Here is an 18,447-nt window from a genome sequence, read left to right on the forward strand (position 1 = left end):
CATCTTTTTAGAATACAGGTTAATCAAGTGCAAGATCCCTTAAATTATTATATGTAATAGGCCTTACATACACCAAGGTATATACGAGTCAACACCTCATAGGAGGGAGGGGTAAAAAAATAAAATAAAATAAAGAAAGATAGAAAAGAAAAGAAAAAAGAAGAGGAAAAAAACGCCAGGCTATGCAGTGTATCAATCATGGGTGTTTAATGAAATCTTCAAACATGCGATTTCGCCTTAAATACACTATGCCGAAGTATCCATTATCTCCAGGCCTAGGCCCGCCTGACACCCCAGAAGGTCAGCCTTCTTGGGAAATGTAGGTTTGCTTTGACAGCCAGGGCAATTGTGCACAACTTCGTGGGCAAAAAGGTCACAATCGATACAGAAATGATTCTCGCATACAGTACATTCATAGCGACTGCTTACGCTCATTCCTTTCGCCTGGTTCTCTGTCGTTTGCCATTGATCCTTGGGAGGTACTGGAGGAAAAGCTATACCGCAGGCAAAGCATACCGAACTGCGAGAAGCCCTTTGCCAGGGAACCTCTACCCAGTTTACCAGGGGAAACAAATGATGGTACGACCGAGCGAGATGGGTGGACAGAATTAGAGTGAGGCCGCAAGAGGGGCACTCTGCAGGGAGACCACAAACTTTGCTGTTACAACGTGAGCACAAGTATCCTCCACAGGAAGATTTTGAATGACACGCGCAAAGAGAGGGGGAGGTTTCAACAGTGCGAGATGGAAACCCCATCATTAAGAGTGAGCTTGCAGACTGTTTTTGGGAATATGTGGCTGGAGGTGTCGTTACGTCCATTAACAATTCACGGAAATGTTGCTCATTGAGTGCCACCCCATATCTAGTGTCATCGCCGCCGTTCGTTTTTGCGCAGAGCTCACGGCAGATGGCTACTTGAGCAGCGAGACCTACGATTCCCACACGCACTTTATCATTGATGAGGTTGGCTATAGTTTGATGAATATCTCCAGGATCAGACGAAAGAAGTGAGCCAAATATGATGAATATCTCTCGAGTGCCATGGCTGGGTGTATGACTGTCAAGGTACATGTTAGTTCGCGCTAGGTGATACTCAATACAAATAACGCCTGCATGGGCAAGACTCACAACAGCGCGCCTCGAGCCATTTCTATCCCGTTCTGCAAACTTGGGAGACCTTTCGGATCTTGGTCTCTCAGGGTTTGTATGGCGCTAATATGTTCCGTGGGGTTTCCACTCAAATCACTTATTCGGATGGCGAGGCCGTCCCTTAACCCAAGGACCCCAAGTTGAGAGATCGGATTCTGCTCGAAGAACTCCCGCACAAGCTCCTGTGCGTACCGTAGCGTAAGAAGGTATCTTGTCGGGCGAAGATCCTTCTCTGTCATGGATTGCGATAGATCAATTATCAAGATAAGATGACGGATAATACCACGTTGCAAAGGGGTTGTATCTTTCAGAAGCCTGTGTTGAAGGTGTTTTTAGTTTTAATTTGCTCGACCTGCAGTTTCCGGTTGCCTTCCTTCCTCAAGCTTACCTTTTCCTTTTCCCAGCTTCCAGGAGCCCTTCGACTGTCGAGCTAATCGTCCCATCTGCACCCTCGACCAATGTCTCCCAGGTTCTCGAAACTTCCCACTCAGCTCCTCCACGCTGTTTCCTCCTTTTCGCACGGGATGCAGACCCTTCACTTCGAGATCCTCGAAAAACGTTATTGTCATCCTCATCCTCAGAAACTTCCCCGATGTACTCTTCATCGGAATCACCCATGAGTTTAATGTATTGAATACGGAGGATTAATTACTCGGGGAAAGATGGTGCTAAGAGTCGTTTCGGAACAGCCCGCAGTTGGGGCTAGTTTGATAAATTCGTATAAATTAAGTCGGAAAAGGGTCCAAGCTCCCGGCGGAGCTCCGGGCTTGGTTAATCTTAGCTTCAATTGGATATTGTAGCAAACTGCAGTGCCAACCACTTACCCAATCGAACCTTTTTTTCTTCCTCTTTCTCTCCTTCTTTTTCTTCTTTTCCGTCTTCCTTTCTATCATTATTTCTCAAGGCTGTTTTAAATCTTTGACCCTGAGTCTGTTAAAAATCCTACTCAAACCATACTGTGTGTCGGTAGACTTTCGCTAGTAGTTTGTCTAGTTCATTCTGCATATAGTATATGTACTTATTGGCCGAAAGTAGCCGTAAGCAGAGATTAATTTGCCTCTCCAGAAGTTCTAGGTGGTTAAACCAGATGTGGGGGAAAAGGTGCATGGTTGCGTCGACCAAAGGCCATGCTCAGATAATCTGTCATCCGCCCCGTCGCCCCATCCAGCCAATTTCAATCCGCCCCTCCCCCTCCTTCAGTTCTTCGTCGCGTTCCCGCTCTCTTTTTCGTCTGCCTTCCTGCTTGCATCGTCGTCCGACCAGGCTTGGTATTCCCTCAACGTTTGTAAGGCGCTGCTCCTCTGAAATCCGCGCAATGGCTACAAAGGATAGAGAGGTTCTTCCCGATGTGTAAGTCCATAGTTCTTGTGTGCTTAGCCGAAAATGTCGTTATCTGTATGGGCTTTCAAGAACGATGTTTAACAAATTAACAGGGCGAAACCGGTTCACTATGAGGTCTCCTTGTTTGACTTGCAGTTGGGTGACTCTTGGGGCTACAAAGGCATCGTTAAGATAGACTCGAAAATCACCCGCTCCACCAAGGAAATCATGTTGAATTCCAAGGAGATTGAGGTCCAGAAAGCTGAAATTTTTGGAGAAGATGGTTCGTCAGGGTGCATCATATTGCAAAGGCCTTCCCTAATATCAAGCCACATTACTGACACAATGCACGACTGCTGTAGGGACGAAAATAACCCAGGCGTCTGAGATAACCTATGACCAGAAGTCAGAGCGAGTGACTTTGAAATTCCCCCAGGAAATTACTCCATCGGAAGTTGTTCTATCCCTAGCTTTCGCGGGTGTAATGAACAATTCTATGGCTGGCTTTTACCGTTCTAAGTACAAGCCTGTTGCAAAACCCAGCCCTGATACCCCAAGGGAGGGTGATTTCCATTATATGCTGAGCACTCAATTCGAATCCTGTGACGCACGCAGAGCTTTTCCGTGTTTTGACGAACCGAATCTGAAAGCTACCTTTGATTTCGAGATCGAAGTTCCGAAAGGCCAAACAGCTCTTAGCAACATGCCCGTCAAATCTGAGAGAGACGGCAGTAGCCCTGGCCTGAAAGTTGTTTCCTTTGAGAGAACCCCCGTGATGAGTACCTACGTGAGTTTGTATCTATATGTCATAATACCACATGTGGCTAACCATTCGAGTACTACCACAGCTCCTAGCATGGGCTGTTGGTGACTTTGAGTACGTCGAGGCAATGACCCACCGCAGATACAACGGGAAAAGCATACCTGTGCGTGTCTACACGACGAAGGGCCTCAAGGAGCAAGCCCGATTCGCTTTAGAGTGTGCTCATCGCACTGTTGACTATTTCTCGGAAGTATTCGAGATTGAATACCCTTTGCCCAAAGCGGACCTCCTTGCCGTCCATGAATTCGTGAGTCTTAGCAACTGCACCTATTTGGATGCATGTATAGAAATTTACTTTTTCCCGCTAGGCCATGGGAGCTATGGAGAACTGGGGCCTTGTAACATACCGAACGACTGCCGTTCTTTTCGATGAGGGCAAGTCGGATACTCGCTACAAGAACCGCATTGCGTATGTTGTTGCCCACGGTGAGTCTCGAAGGTACCTTTTATCTCTGAGTTTCAAGTCATCTAACAAAGCCTACCAGAATTGGCCCATCAATGGTTCGGCAATCTTGTAACTATGGATTGGTGGAACGAACTGTGGTTGAACGAAGGTTTCGCGACCTGGGTTGGATGGCTGGCTGTCGACCACTTTTATCCCGGTATGTTTCTCTCAGTGGGCACCATGGACAGCTCGTTCTAATGCATGTGGGTAGAATGGAATATATGGTCTCAGTTTGTCGTACGCAATGCCCGAGGTAAATATAACGTATCTTAGTAGGAACTGATCATTCCACAGGCTGAAGGTGTACAACAAGCATTCCAACTCGACTCGTTACGCGCATCCCACCCAATAGAAGTACCTGTAAAGAATGCTCTTGAGGTCGACCAGATTTTCGATCATATCAGCTATCTCAAAGGGAGCTCCGTGATTCGGATGCTGAGCGATCATCTTGGTCGTGATACTTTCCTTCGGGGAGTAGCTAACTACCTCAAGACCCACGCTTACGGTGAGTAATTTATGTTGGAGCAGATTGGCGCTTGCTAATTAGATACGACCTCTAGGTAATGCCACTACCAACGATCTTTGGTCTGCACTCAGCGAAGCATCCGGTCAAGACGTTAACAGCTTCATGGTAAGCCTCGGAACAAGTCAGAACCATTATGTTATATCTTATTCTTCTCTAATACAATGATGAAGGACCCATGGATTCGCAAAATCGGTTTCCCAGTTATAACAGTGGCAGAAGAGCCTAGCCAGATTAGCATTCGCCAGAACCGATTCCTTTCTACAGGTGATGCAAAGCCGGAAGAAGACGAAACAACTTGGTGGATTCCCCTCGGAATCAAATCGGGCTCGAAGATGGAGGAAGTGAATTCTCGTGCTCTTGTTGCCAAGACTGATACTATTCATGGTGTCGGCCAGAATTCGTTTTACAAGATCAACAAGGATCTTTCTGGATTCTACCGGACGAATTATCCGACTGACCGGTTGGCAAAGCTTGGTAAATCTCTAGAACTACTGAGCACCGAAGACAAGATTGGGTTGATTGGTGATGCTGCTGCTCTTGCTGTGTCTGGTGAAGGCAGCACTGCTGCTCTGTTGGCCCTTCTTGAAGGCTTCAGTGAAGAGCAGAATTATTTGTTAGTACCCAGTGCCTTTCCAGAATGTTTACCCAGATCTATAGCAATGGTGCTAATTAATTTTGTAGAGTGTGGTCGCAAATCTCTTCCTCGCTTGCAAACCTTCGCTCAGTATTTTCTCAGAATGAGTCTGTAGCTGCCGGACTGAAGGAATTTGCTCTTAGGTTGGCATCGCCTGCTGCTCATAGACTTGGTTGGGAGTTCAAACCAGGCGAGGAATATCTTATTATTCAGCTACGAAAACTTCTTATCGGAATGGCCGGTCTTGCAGGTGATGAGAAGTAAGCCTTGCCTTATCCCCTAAATATACTTTCTTTTAGCTTTACTAACATCGTAACAAAGGGTTATCACAGAAGCCAAAAGACGCTTCGAGCTCTGGGCTGCAGGGCAAGACAAGAACGCGATTAACACTAATCTGCGTTCAGTCATCTTCGGCATCAACGTCTCTGAGGGCGGTTCCAAAGAATTTGACTCTGTCAAAGAAGAGTATCTCAAGACGGACTCTGTTGATGGCAAAGAAATCTGCCTAGCAGCACTTGGACGCACCAAAGATGCAAGACTAGTCCAAGATTACCTAGACTTTGTATTCTCAGACAAAGTAGCAATCCAAGACGTACACAATGGTGCAGTCTCCTTGGCTGCGAACTCAAAAGTCCGACATCTACTTTGGGAGTATATGAAGGGCAACTGGGGTACCGTTGAGGCTCGCCTGTCGTCAAATAACGTCGTCTTTGAGCGCTTTGTGCGAATGGGCCTTTCTAAATTCGCAGACCAAAGCATTGGGGAGGATATTGCTTCGTTCTTCCAGAACAAGGATACAAGTGCCTATGACCGTGCGCTCGTTATTGTTTCAGATAGCATTAGGACCAATGCTCACTACAAGGAGAGAGATGAGAAATCAGTTCTGGAATGGCTCCAGGCTCATGGCTATGCCTGATTGTCGACGAGCGAAGCGGTCTGTTGTTAACTTGCCATGTGAAGATGAATTAGGGTATCATCACCATATTATACTAGCCTACTCCTTTCACCCTTACTAGTACACTTGAAACTATATGATGTCTTTCGTCTATCTCATATAATGGACTGGCCGTCCATGAGAGGCCATCTAGAAACGTCAAAGGAAGAACACGGTACATCAGTGCGCTAGTACAGAAAGGGAATGCAAATCAGCCATGGATGGATCATGGATTTGCACCTAGCACCTAGCAGTGAGTGCCAGCTGAAGATGCCCAGGATTAAGTTCCCTATGTAGTTACTATATGTGTATGAATTGGCAAGAGGGTATAACAATGAAAAATAGTGAAAGATGAGTGGTAATGGCACAGCTTTTACTTGTTTTTAATAACGATACCACACAATAGCTAGAGTTGTGGAAGCAGAAGTAGGAGTCTAGGAGGGGAGTTGTCCAAGTAAAGTGGAAGAACCAACATGCCAAAATACCATGGTATAAATAGGAACAGCACGATTCCAGACAAATCATTTAGGGGAAAGTTTATCATTTGATTGGAGCAACTAGACCGAATTGGGTCTTCTGTCTGGGGCGCGGCGAAACGTGAAACGGTCACAAACCAAGGGAACCTGCACGCTGGGCTCGTCTGCTCACCTGCACTACTCAGCAACTCGCAACCGCCATTTCAAAAGACGACGGCCGACTTCATCGAACTTAACACTTCCAGGCAACGCTTCTTTTCCTCTCCCCCTCTCTCTATCTGCTGCTACCGCCGCTTGACCTTTCATCTGGTAGACGACTCCTGTTTCTTTCGTCTTTTCTTTCGTCTCCCCTCCTTGAAGAGCCTTGCATTTGTCAACAGTTCCCCCTACACCGTCCATCATGAACCCTGAGTGGTAAGTCTTCTATTCGCCCTCATTTTGTTACATCCTGAGGCCTTGGATATTGCACTCTGTCTGCATTATAATGGTCTCTCTCCCTGCGTCTCTATTCTCCCTTATTTTATCAACTTCGCTGATTTGTTGGGCAATAATCAGAGTACCTACCTTCTTTGGCGGAAACCAACAGACGGCCTACTTCTCCTTTCCTGTTATCCTAACCATCTACTCAGATACGACTATCTCTTCAAGCTCCTTCTTATCGGAGATTCCGGTGTTGGAAAATCTTGCTTGCTACTTCGGTTTGCAGACGACACCTACACAGAGAGCTATATCTCCACTATTGGTGTTGATTTTGTACGTATACCGTTGTGAGGGCAACCACATCCCTTGTAATGTTACTGACCTCTAGGTAACAGAAAATCCGAACAATCGAACTTGATGGCAAGACAGTGAAGCTTCAGATTGTAGGGAGAGGTGTCATCACAGATGAATTATCTTGCGTAGCTAACAGAACCTTAGTGGGACACTGCGGGCCAGGAGCGGTTCCGCACCATCACGTCGTCTTACTATCGAGGTGCTCATGGTATCTGTGTCGTGTATGATGTTACTGATATGGATTCCTTCAACAATGTGAAGCAGTGGCTCCAGGAGATCGATCGCTATGCCACTGAGGGTGTCAACAAGCTGCTTGTGGGTAACAAGAGTGACATGGAAGATAAAAAGGTCGTGGAGTACACGGTGGCAAAGGTATGCTCCTCTCTTTACCTTTTCCCCTATTCTTTGGAACAGACAACTTCTGCCTTTCCGCAGTCGGCACGGAGGCTAATTCGTTATATTGTTTGAACCCAAAAGGAGTTCGCTGATAGCCTTGGAATACCATTCCTGGAGACCTCTGCTAAGAATGCCTCGAACGTCGAGCAAGCCTTCTTGACAATGGCAAGGCAGATCAAGGAGCGTATGGGTACCGCCACTGTCAACAACAAGCCGACTGTGCAGGTTGGCCAGGGCCAGGGTGTCCAGTCTGGGTCCGCAGGTGGTTGCTGCTAATCGAATCAATGAGTCGTGTTGCACAGTACTACGTTAGCCACCTCGGTATGGAGCAGGGAGGTGGGTTTGCCAACTGCGCCTTGGCACTGGACAGTTCTATCTGAAAAGTGGAACGGCGCAGACGACACTGCGGAGATTTTTGCTATTTTCAAGCTCGGGATGATTATTGGGAATCATTTCAGATCCTTCACACAATGCTTTAGACGGCCTGCGATTGTCTTTATATGTGCTCATATTGCTGGTACCCTTGTTGCCCCTTCCCCCTTTGTTACACGCTACTTGTTTTGTGATTTCCTTTACAGCATTTCCCTAGTTTCTTCCATATCTTATTAGTAGGTTGGATTCCTTGCGATTTTGTCAGGAACAAATTAATGGAAAAGACCCTGAACGTTCGGAGAACATACTTATTCGGTAATAACACACAGTAGCGAGCAAAACCCCCAGCCATTTTCTGGAGATAACGTAAAAAAAAAATTAATAATTAAATGAATAAATAGGAAAGAAAAGAAAAAGCGAACTCTTCATCTAGTAAGTTCCATTTGATGAAGACATGGCCAGATGATACGATAAATAAGAAGCATCGTCTATATACAAGTCGTTCTAACCTTCTCTATCAACTCAAACATGTCGGTCAATACATTGTCAGTATAAAGAGAGATTGTAAAATTCCGTCGTAGATTTAGGGGTATCTTCGGTACCCTAAAGGTCCTTTTTTTTGGGGGAGGGTTTGTCGCTTCGACCTTAGGTTTCAAGTCATCGTGTATGAAGGTGGCGATTATTATTGCTGTCAGCTGGCACCAAGAAGATGATCATATGATAGTCATTGGGAAGAGCATGTCACATGCATGGACGCAAAAGAAGACCGCTCTTTAGCTGTAAGACAATCGGCGAGCACTGGCAACTAGTGTATGTACAGAGAACAAATTAACCAGATAGGTTTGTGTGATTAAATGCAACGACCGGACCTCGGTCGCGATTTAGCTCTCGCATTTTGTAGTCCAGGTATTTAAGAGAGGTGTGAGTGGGACCGGGAGTGCTTGACAGTCTTAAAAATGGGAATGCACAGCAACGCATAGGAAGTCTGAGCACCACGATGTACAGTACATTCTCTTATATCTAGTTAATGTACCTAGTGTGGTAAGTGAATATTTCATTAGATGTAGGGGACATCTGATTTTCGATAATCTAATATATACTTAGACTAATTTCGGCCGATATGAGGGGGAAAGGAAGGGCATCTGTGACCAAATAAGCCGAGGCACATAATTCGGCAAACGTCATGCAAACCATTATCTCCATTCAAGAAGCCGATTCATTCTCGCACCTCAACGGCTAATCTCCCCCAATTTTGTCTACAGTACATATTCAAATTCTTATCCCTTTTTAAGTTAATATATCGCTCCGCCAGCATCCCAATTCTGCTAATAAAACGAGCTGGCAGTCACAGTCGCTTCTTTTATATCTCACAGTAGGGTTGTTGGTATTTAACCATACCCCCTTCTAAATTGGATCAACACGTATACTTCCAAATACCACCTTCCGACTTTTTGGATACATCACCCTTAACGCGCTACCCTACTAGCACGCGCAATTTCTTCATCTACCATGTCTCAATCAAAGATTGAAGAACAAAAGAAGGCGGTTGCAGCGGCTGCAACCCAGCAGAGTGATAATATAGCGCATGCATTAGCTGGTGCTGGTGGTGGAATCCTCTCCATGGTCTTGACGTGCGTACTCCAATTTTGCTTTTGGTTCGAGAGTCAAAAGCGGCTAACACCCATTGATCTATAGCTACCCCTTGATCACACTTTCAACAAGAGCGCAAGTTGAATCTAAACGTGCTCATTCAACGACCGCCGATGCCATCCGCCGTATCGTTCAACGGGAAGGGATTAGTGGACTTTATTCAGGTCTTGAGTCAGCGCTTTTTGGCATCAGCGTAACCAACTTCGTCTATTATTACTGGTATGAATGGACCCGCTCGGCCTTCGAGAAGGCTGCTGCAAAGGCTGGTCGAGCCTCAACGAAGCTTACGACCGCCGAATCCATGATTGCTGGGGCTATCGCTGGAAGTGCAACGGTGCTGATCACTAACCCCATCTGGGTTGTGAATACTCGGATGACAGCGCGAAAATCCGAGTCAGACGAAGCGGTATTGCCGGGTGCTCCCAAAAAGACAAAGGCTTCGACGATTAGCACTCTCCTGGACCTGCTCCGGCAGGAGGGGCCTAAGGCCCTTTTTGCCGGCGTTCTGCCGGCTCTCGTCTTGGTGATTAACCCCATCTTACAGTACACCATCTTTGAGCAGTTGAAGAACGTAGTGGAACGTCGTAGGCGCATGACGCCGAAAGATGCGTTTTACCTTGGTGCCCTGGGCAAGATCTTAGCCACGTCCATCACATACCCTTATATAACGGTCAAAAGTCGGATGCACGTGGCTAGCAAGGACGGTCCGAAGGAAACGTTGAACGGCAGCTTGAAGAGGATCATCAAGGAGGAGGGGTACGTGGGACTGTATAAAGGTAAGCTACGACCTAATTGGCAGGATGTTATAGGGCCCAAGCTAATGCCAATACAGGTATTGGCCCGAAGGTGACACAGAGTGCGATTACTGCAGCATTTCTGTTCGCATTCAAGGATGTCTTGTATGATACAATGGTAGCTATTCGAAAGAGGGACCGGGTGTCCAAGTAGAGGGATATCTTAGCTTAGCTGCGGGCATTGCCAAGAAGGTGTTTTGGAACCAGAGAAGAATGGTCCCAGGCTCTTAGGTGCTTGCTCTTTCACTTCAGAGTATGGTGTTATTATTATCGGCTACTTGGATAGGTTACGGCCCACTAGTACTGGCTTATCGAATGTATCGATATGATAGAGTGCAACAGGGAGTTATGTTCGACTGTCATTTTGTGTATGTGAAAAATTGGTTTTCTTTTCATAAGAACAAAAAGTTGACTAGTTAGTAGTACTCCGTAGTTAGGTAAGAAATGCATCACATGAAAGTTCTGTACACTACATTTAATACCAGTATTAGTGCGTAGGTAACCTGGACTGGGAACATCACCGCCTTCCTCTTTGGGGGTAAAGAGTACACGATGAACCTACGCGTTCACGCGTTGTTGCCAAGCCTTAGGACCATGACTGACATTAGAATTCACCAACCTTGAGGGAAGTCTTCCAGCTCTTACTTTCTTTGGGTTAAGCGGCGCTGTTACTTCTTGATTTTAGTTACATGTCTCGACTTCCGAGATTTCTGAATTCTAAATTACTTGTGGTCATTGACCGAGCTCAACTTCACATCTTCTGGTCATTAGAATTCCTTAACTTTGCCTTTGTTTTGTTCAGCTCACTGAAGGTTTGAATTGCACGACCGCCTTAGGTAATGTCATGGGCATTTATCTATCATATTTTAGATGTGCAAGATCGAATGCTTATTTAACATCACCTTCCATATACTGGACTACCCTAGAGGCTGCTGCTTATTTATGAGATTCTCGACACCGCCTTCTTTGGGTGTTAGTATTATTCTTGTCGGTTCTCACTGTGGCTTTCCCTGATGGAGCTTCAGGCGATCTACGGAGTTATTTAACCTATACAACGATTCCACATGCACTTCCTGTTGAAGTATACGTAAGTGCTTCGTCGATATTACCGTGGTCTAGATATGCTAATGCTGAAGTATAGGTGGCTCCTACATATCTTAAATACTCTCATTCTTGGCTATTCAGCGTCTTCAACTCGAGAACGCACCCCAGATGACGTCTCAGACACCTGAACATGTGAGAAGCCGAAACTTCAGGTCTCATGCCAGTCGTCGTCCAACTTCTGTTCAGATCGGCTCTGACGACCCATCGATAATAGAGGAAGCTCAGAATTTACTTTCACAGTTTATGAGGCATTCCTCTCATGAAACCCAAGGTTCCCAGAGTGGAAACAGGGCCACTTTGCAGAAGGTTTCCGACTCGAGAACTGAACACAGTTCTGAGTCGGCCGATGACCCTCAAGTAGTATATGTTATCTCAGATGACTCTGCACTTGAGTCCGTTCCAGAAAAACGCACAGTCCCATCAGCTCGACGACGGCACTCGGCACGTCACCCTCGTCTAAGAAGCTCACGGGCAACCCCTGGGTTAGGGAACTTATCCAAAAGACCAGGGAACAATAGCGAAACAGACCCCGTGTTACCTACAACAAAAAGGGAACAATCAAATAATTCCAATTATGTCCGGCAGACAATGTACCCACCACACTTGTTAAGCGACAGGAAATCCTATGCCATAAACAATGACAAGGCACCAAGAACGAGACGTTCTGCACGATCAAAAACTGGCCCTATCAATTACTACAAGAAACTCAATCTGTTTAATTATGAGTCTGAAGAGGAATGTTCCGGTGATGAGGATGTCGATGTATTGGCCAATTCAGACCAGCCACAACAGCGTCACGGCCGTTCCCGTTCATGTGATCTCTCAATGCCTCCTTGCTACCGAGATAGCCAGCTCGTCGGTCATACGCAATACTCAGTTATATACTCTTCATCTAGAGTACAAATACTCAAGGCACCCTTGAAAACGTTAGATGACTTTAGAAGTGTCGGGCATGCACGTTATCGCCCAGAACGTAACCCGGCCAACTATGCTAAGGGACTAAGAGGAGAGGACTTGGCGTTAGACAACATCCTCCATTTTGATTTTGATCCGAAGGAAATGACCGCAGTGCTAAACTTGCTGTCATTTAGTGGATGTCATTGGCGTTTTGCTCCAGACACTGCTCTTACCGATCAACTTATACAAGTCGCATCCACCTATAATATGCACCCTAAGTCCTTCAAGAAGATGTCGTCTATTTTGAAATTGTCTAGGTTACTCTCGACCGAAGAAGCGAGCGATAGTAATGCTTTGCTCTTAGAAATATTGACATCAACTCCATGCACAAAGGAGCTACGACGTGCTAGGCGACTCGCAATGCGACTCCTGGGGTCCCAAGAGAAACGAGAGAATGAAGGTCCTTCCACCTCAGGCGATCAACACTGCCATAAAGTCGAGGAAGTGCGCAGACTGTCGGGCCATTTATCATTTGCATTTGCATTGGGGCGGCGCCAGTGCGCAGATATAGAAGCATTCATTGCTGACGCCCAGAGAGGCCATCTCCCAACCGTCCCATCTGTCATCAAGGCTGTTAAATTGGAGGATGGCAGCTCGGCAACGCGCAAGAATGCTCAAGCGTCTGGCAATCTAAACAAGCTCTTGCAGGATCGTGAGCTAGGTTGCGCTGTGAGCCGGCAGGTCAGTTCTCGTTTTTTGAGTAACCTCGGGGTTTCGAGGACTTGGAAAGGAGCCTCAAATGATATTATAGTACTAGCGTGGTCTCCTGATGGAACTAGGTTTGCAGCAGGTGCTACAGCTCAATGTGATGAACATAACATGGAATACAACCGAGGGAATAATCTGATTCTCGGTGATTTGACCACTGATAGTCTGGAGGAATTGCCAGACCATTGGAGCCCTCGTCCGCCGGGGTTTTCAAGGGGAACTATGAATGATCATCGTCTGTTTATGAGTGTAACAGCGTGCCAATGGTTCGATGATACACTCTATACTGCTAGTTATGACAAGACTGTCAAACTTTGGAGATTCCCTAATCACAGGGCATCATGCTACAAGACGCTTGAGCACGACTCCAAAGTCCAAGTTATGGCTCCATCCAACTTCTCAAAGAATGTGGTAGCGACAGGGACCCAGTCTGTCGGTTTCTGGCAACTAGATGAATCAACGTACAATGTCCTGGACTTGCCTCGACAGCGCTCTAAAAGAGAAATTGACCTTATACCAACGTCTCTGGCTTGGGGTACCATCCCAATAACGAGAGAGTTACTAATTGCTGGAATGTCTGAAAAGGGCGATGGTGTGACCCATAATGGTCTTCTTGCAGCTTGGCATATAGCCGAAGCATCATCCACTCCAATACAATTAAGCCCAAATTCACAAAATATCTTTGATGTAAAGTGGCACCCTTCTCTTCCATTATTTGCTACAGCAAGCTCCGCAAGAGGAGGTGGTACAACTCTCTTGAGTTCCAAAAACACCAGGTCTGTGGTCCGTCTATATTCGCCACTCATCTCCAAAATGTGCACCATGGAACTTGAGTGCCCTGCTTTGGACATAAACGACGTGACTTTCTGCCCAGGCAATTCAAACTATGTGACTGCCAGCTGCACTGACGGGATCACCTACGTGTGGGACACGCGAAACCCGGACACTGTACTGCACAAGCTTCAGCATGCCGAGCCGCTCAATCAGATAGATGAAACCATTCCTAGAGAACAAGCAGATGTTGGGGTAAGGTTGGCATTGTGGGGGAACTCGGTAACCCAATTCTATACTGGGGCATCAGATGGTATCTTGAAAACCTGGGATGTATTGAGGTCTCCTGATGATGCTCTAATTCAAGATGTTGCTTCTTTTGGAGAGGAGATCATGTCTGGGGCTTTCTCGCCGGATAGATCCAATCTGTTGATTGGCGATGCAGCCGGGGGTCTTCATCTCTTATCTCCCAACACTTATGCCGATGAGACCTTGTCTTTTAAATTTAAGCGCGCTTCCCAAGTGCCATTTAAAGGGCAAGACCCCGACTCTGAGTCCGGCATCATGGCTGCCCGTAAGGCCATCCTAAATGGTCATCTTTTGCGCCATCCTATTTATGGTGTGGGCCAAGGTCCTCATTACAATGGGCCTTACGCGGCATGGGCCCGTCCAGATAATACCCCTGTGCATCAACTCGGACAGACAAAGTTGAAGGAGGAATGGCAGTTAAGGCAGCTGGACGGTATTCCTCCTGTTCTCCGATCTGGTTTAAATGATCAACTGCGGAGAGAAATTGAATGCCAGAGACAGCTCGCTCAGATTCGCAACGGGCAGCATGTGAATAAAAGGAAGCGACTGGAACCTGGCTATTATGCGAAAAGTAGGGACGTTCTTGTCGATTTATGCAGTGAAGATGGTTTCTGGGCAGCGCCGGTCAAGCCCAAGCGACTAGCTGCAGAATCGAAATATGTCATCACTGAAAATGCAAACGTCGAAGTCATAGATCTTACCGGTGATAGTGATACGGAGTGTGCGACACCGCCAAAGGGAAACTTGGCCTTTCCCACTACTCAGGGTACAGAGAGCTACTCTGGACTTGGGCATCCACTGGAGGGATTTGAGGGAATCTTGGAGGACGACCACTGGTGGCCATCTAGTGACCAAATAGACCCCAACTTCAATGATGCTGATGTGTAGTTTTGTAACAGCTGGGTGATGATAGTTAGCTACTGGTCTTGTCATAAGATAAGGCACAGTTGGGATGTGTAGATATCAATAGCTTGTATATAGAATATGCAGCCAATGTGGTAAATCTCTGGGATTAAGTGGGTAGTTTCACATATTTCTATATTTGCACATCTAGCGGTGAAAACCAGCGGCTGTGCTCATGTGAGATGATAAAATGGCATGGTAAGATTCAGGTCTAGATACTCTGAGTGCCCTCGTCCAGTGACAAAGAAATAACATCATTCTAGTGCAGCCCACACCTAATCTAGGTAGGGGTTATGTGCCAGCAAGGATTGCCAAAAGACTGGCAGACTGCAGTACTCGCAAGAATGTCTCGCAAGCCCTAGAGCCTATCAAATAGCGCATACCCATGGACTTCCATTTACTTAGTCATCTAGGTGTCTTACAAAAACCCGTGTATTAGCGAGTGGTTTCTATTCAATGCTTCTAAGGTGCTTTGATTTTCTTACACGTGTGATCATGTAATTATAAATTAGTATATAGTTAATAATGATGGTGACCTTGCACAAACATTGCTCATTCGATATTGTAGATACTAGCTATAGTAGTTTAATTGATAGTAATACCTCAAGAAGACCCCCTTTACTGATAATGATGTTATCCACATACTATCTCTCTAAGCAATTGATTGACTTACATGTATCTATATATAAAGCAGCCCCGCTACAAATACTCAGAATTAGGAGCGAGTGGCAACACCACAAGCAGTATCAAGTACTTAATACACAAAGCGTGTGCCGGATTAATTCAAAGGAGCAATTAATTTATGAATACAGTCACCGATATGATCACGTGGCTGAGCACCGCCCCTGGGGTATTACGTAGTAAGTACGGTATAATATCTACATAATGAGTAAATTTAAAGTAAAAAAGGCATCTACACGCCCACTTCGATTTGAAGTCGAGAGCTGCTCGCTAGATATCAAGCAGCGCACCGCCCTAAATTCGAGGCAAACACAAGCAAATTCCCCCTACTGGTCCCCAAACTGTTAGATATTGATGTCGTTCGCCCCGCCTCCAGGTCCCCCGCCTCCGGCTGTCCCGGAGGGGTGGAAGGCTCAGTTTGATGATCGGTATAAGCAATGGTAAGTGCTTCCGTCGCTTGGCCCTGTGGTTCAATGTCTGCTGACATTAACTCTATTAAAAGGTTCTTTGTAAATCTGCGTACTGGCAAGTCCCAATGGGAATCCCCTCAAGGACCGGCACAAGAGGAGCTGCATGCACCGCCTAGCGAAGCACCTCCCTCATACGAAGAGTCCGGGCCTGCGAACCCGTCTGCAGTACATGGTGCAAACGAGAAGAAAAACCTGGGTTCTAATAATCCCTATAACCAGGCCGGCGCCAGAAGCAGTTCTCTGGACAGCGATGCCCGGCTAGCTGCCCAGTTACAGGCTGAGGAAGATGCCCGCGCTCGTGACAGTAGAAGCCCGAGACAGCAAGCACAGCCTGGGGCTGCAGCAGATTACTATACAGAAGCCTCGCGACCGCAGTCAGTTGGATACCAGTCGTCCTCCACCCCCCCACAACATATAACCGGTCCAGAGCAGAAGAGGAGCAAAGGCTTTCTGAGCAAGTTGATGGGAAAATCATCAAGTGGTAGTGCTGCGAATCATGGAAGGCCATCTTCGCAGCCGTCACAACCATACGGGTATCCTCCAGGCGGATACGGTGGCTATCCTCAACAACCCACAGGGTATGGCTATCCTTCCTATCCAGCCCAACCTGGTTATTATCCTACAGCAGCACAACCAGTGCGACGTCATGGTGGCGGTATGGGAACTGCGGGCGCTGCAGCTTTAGGTGTAGGTGGTGGTTTGATCGGGGGTGCTTTGTTGGCAGAAGCTTTGGACGACCATCATGACTATGATGATTACGGCTCAGGCGGTTATGATGACTTTGACGGTGGCGACTTCGGCGATTTTTAATGTTACCACGTTTCTGCATGATAGCCCCTGTTGAACTATCCGTCAGCGAGTTCTTATGTTTCGGCCTCTTCCCCCCTTCCTGTATTAGTTCCCCCCCGGGCCCCCCAACTCTATTAAAGAGGCCATGCAACCTGGCGTGCTCTGATGGTGAACGGCAGGCTGATTGGTCGTGATGTAGTTTGCATGCGTCGCTTTTTATGCTTCTTGCGATTTATGGCGGGGTTCACAATTGCTTCTAAGTTTGTTTATTATGCTTTGATTGACCCCTAGTAGGATATGATTAATGCCATAGATTGACCCGGACCCTATTTATTGCCCAAACGAGAACTTTCATCTATCCTCGTCTTCGTACATTTCCACCTTCCCTGCCAGTCGCTACTCCCTGAAGAGCAGCAGGCTCTGGACCACCTGGTCTTGGATGGGCACCAGCCATCCATCCTGCGAAATCAAAGTTGCCCGGTGCACCGCCACCAGCCATGGCACTACGAGTTGCACCGGAGATAGGAGAAGCCCGAGAGTGTTTTTCGAACTCGGCACGCATTTCGGGATCCACTGGAGCGATATGAGTAAGGGAAGCATGCGCTATAAACACATATGTGATTGCGTCGCGCAGGGAAATAGTTACGATGTTAAACTTACTATTCTCCATCAACTTCGGCATTCCGAAAGTAAACCCCAAAGCTACTATGGCGAGCAAAATCATAGGATTCTTAAACAAAGAAAGAGGGGAGACTAGGAGGATAGATCCATAAGCGTCTTGAAAACAACAAGTGTACTTCATACAAAAAGCTTCTCCTTCCCAGAGATACTCACATTTAGGTCTCTCCTCATAGAAGCCTCTTCTAGCTAGGACTTTAGCATCTACTGCCACTTCGGGCAACTTGGCAGCATTCACGGAAGCAGCATCGAGGACGTATCTCTCTGCGCCACGATTCTCCCATGGGTTCCCACGAAATGTCTCCCAAATGCCTAGCACCGTACCGTCTGCAGCGACATCAACCCGGTAAGGCGTGAAGACGTATTCTGCGGATCGGACATCAAGCAAGTAAGACTCGGGCTTCCCCGTAGAGTCTAGGTTCTGGAAGATGAAGGTCGCGGAGCGCGTCAGAGGGGCAGTCAGTGAGTGAGGAGAGACATGGCCACTCTTGGATTGCGTTGACGATGGGATGGGCGTTAGAGTTGCGTGCGTGCCGGAAGGGAGAGCATTGGGGTTGGGAAGAAGATTTGAGGGGGGAATAACGACCGTTAAGGCGGACGTCACCACGACAGTAGAGAGGAGAAAAAGAAGAGAGGAGGTAGAGGCGTGGAACAGGCGCATGGTTCTTAGAAAAAGTGTTGCGACTGTTGTTTTGAAAATTTGACGACTTAGTGCAATTCGTCCGTCTGCATCTAAGAAGCTGGCAAGGACGACGAGTGTTGCCAAGCTGCTCCCGACGAAACA

General features: G+C 46.8%; 7 protein-coding genes across 7 annotated transcripts; 5 read left to right on the plus strand and 2 right to left on the minus strand.

Annotated features, from left to right (window-relative positions):
- Nucleotides 1–9: 9 nt before the first annotated feature.
- F9C07_1564990 (RNA polymerase II transcription initiation protein) lies at nucleotides 10–1,964 on the minus strand. Its single transcript, XM_071508209.1, has 3 exons — nucleotides 1,538–1,964; nucleotides 1,129–1,464; nucleotides 10–1,057 (listed from the first exon to the last, which is right to left on the minus strand). The coding sequence occupies exons 1-3, from the start codon at nucleotides 1,765–1,767 to the stop codon at nucleotides 247–249; spliced, it is 1,377 nt and encodes a 458-aa protein (XP_071366519.1). The 5' UTR covers nucleotides 1,768–1,964; the 3' UTR covers nucleotides 10–246.
- Nucleotides 1,965–2,279: 315 nt separating this feature from the next.
- On the plus strand, nucleotides 2,280–6,451 carry F9C07_2283650 (puromycin-sensitive aminopeptidase). Its single transcript, XM_071510643.1, has 12 exons — nucleotides 2,280–2,499; nucleotides 2,583–2,752; nucleotides 2,832–3,256; nucleotides 3,318–3,539; nucleotides 3,601–3,718; nucleotides 3,778–3,894; nucleotides 3,949–3,974; nucleotides 4,032–4,242; nucleotides 4,298–4,368; nucleotides 4,434–4,876; nucleotides 4,945–5,157; nucleotides 5,219–6,451. Exons 1-12 carry the CDS (start codon nucleotides 2,465–2,467, stop codon nucleotides 5,811–5,813), a joined length of 2,646 nt encoding a protein of 881 aa, XP_071366520.1. The 5' UTR covers nucleotides 2,280–2,464; the 3' UTR covers nucleotides 5,814–6,451.
- F9C07_2283652 (GTP-binding protein ypt1) lies at nucleotides 6,452–8,155 on the plus strand. Its single transcript, XM_071510644.1, has 5 exons — nucleotides 6,452–6,718; nucleotides 6,937–7,060; nucleotides 7,123–7,170; nucleotides 7,226–7,453; nucleotides 7,559–8,155. The coding sequence occupies exons 1-5, from the start codon at nucleotides 6,708–6,710 to the stop codon at nucleotides 7,751–7,753; spliced, it is 606 nt and encodes a 201-aa protein (XP_071366521.1). The 5' UTR covers nucleotides 6,452–6,707; the 3' UTR covers nucleotides 7,754–8,155.
- A 595-nt stretch (nucleotides 8,156–8,750) lies between these two features.
- F9C07_2283653 (WD repeat protein) lies at nucleotides 8,751–15,545 on the plus strand. Its single transcript, XM_071510645.1, has 3 exons — nucleotides 8,751–10,275; nucleotides 10,332–11,380; nucleotides 11,435–15,545. The coding sequence occupies exon 3, from the start codon at nucleotides 11,506–11,508 to the stop codon at nucleotides 15,028–15,030; it is 3,525 nt and encodes a 1,174-aa protein (XP_071366522.1). The 5' UTR covers nucleotides 8,751–10,275; nucleotides 10,332–11,380; nucleotides 11,435–11,505; the 3' UTR covers nucleotides 15,031–15,545.
- Nucleotides 9,359–10,447, plus strand: F9C07_10774 (putative carrier protein; the record flags this gene model as incomplete). Its single annotated transcript, XM_041292084.1, has 3 exons — nucleotides 9,359–9,480; nucleotides 9,545–10,275; nucleotides 10,332–10,447. 3 exons carry the CDS (start codon nucleotides 9,359–9,361, stop codon nucleotides 10,445–10,447), a joined length of 969 nt encoding a protein of 322 aa, XP_041146407.1.
- A 489-nt stretch (nucleotides 15,546–16,034) lies between the features above and the next one.
- Nucleotides 16,035–17,173, plus strand: F9C07_1564002 (uncharacterized protein). The gene has a single exon (XM_071508207.1). It carries the CDS (start codon nucleotides 16,164–16,166, stop codon nucleotides 17,004–17,006), a length of 843 nt encoding a protein of 280 aa, XP_071366523.1. The 5' UTR covers nucleotides 16,035–16,163; the 3' UTR covers nucleotides 17,007–17,173.
- Nucleotides 17,174–17,340: 167 nt separating this feature from the next.
- On the minus strand, nucleotides 17,341–18,324 carry F9C07_2090863 (uncharacterized protein; the record flags this gene model as incomplete). The annotated part of the gene is made up of 1 exon (XM_071508870.1): nucleotides 17,341–18,324. One exon carries the CDS (start codon nucleotides 18,322–18,324, stop codon nucleotides 17,341–17,343), a length of 984 nt encoding a protein of 327 aa, XP_071366524.1.
- Nucleotides 18,325–18,447: the final 123 nt, after the last annotated feature.

Source organism: Aspergillus flavus, chromosome 4 (genome assembly GCF_009017415.1).
Source record: "Aspergillus flavus chromosome 4, complete sequence".
Lineage (NCBI taxonomy): Eukaryota > Fungi > Ascomycota > Eurotiomycetes > Eurotiales > Aspergillaceae > Aspergillus > Aspergillus flavus.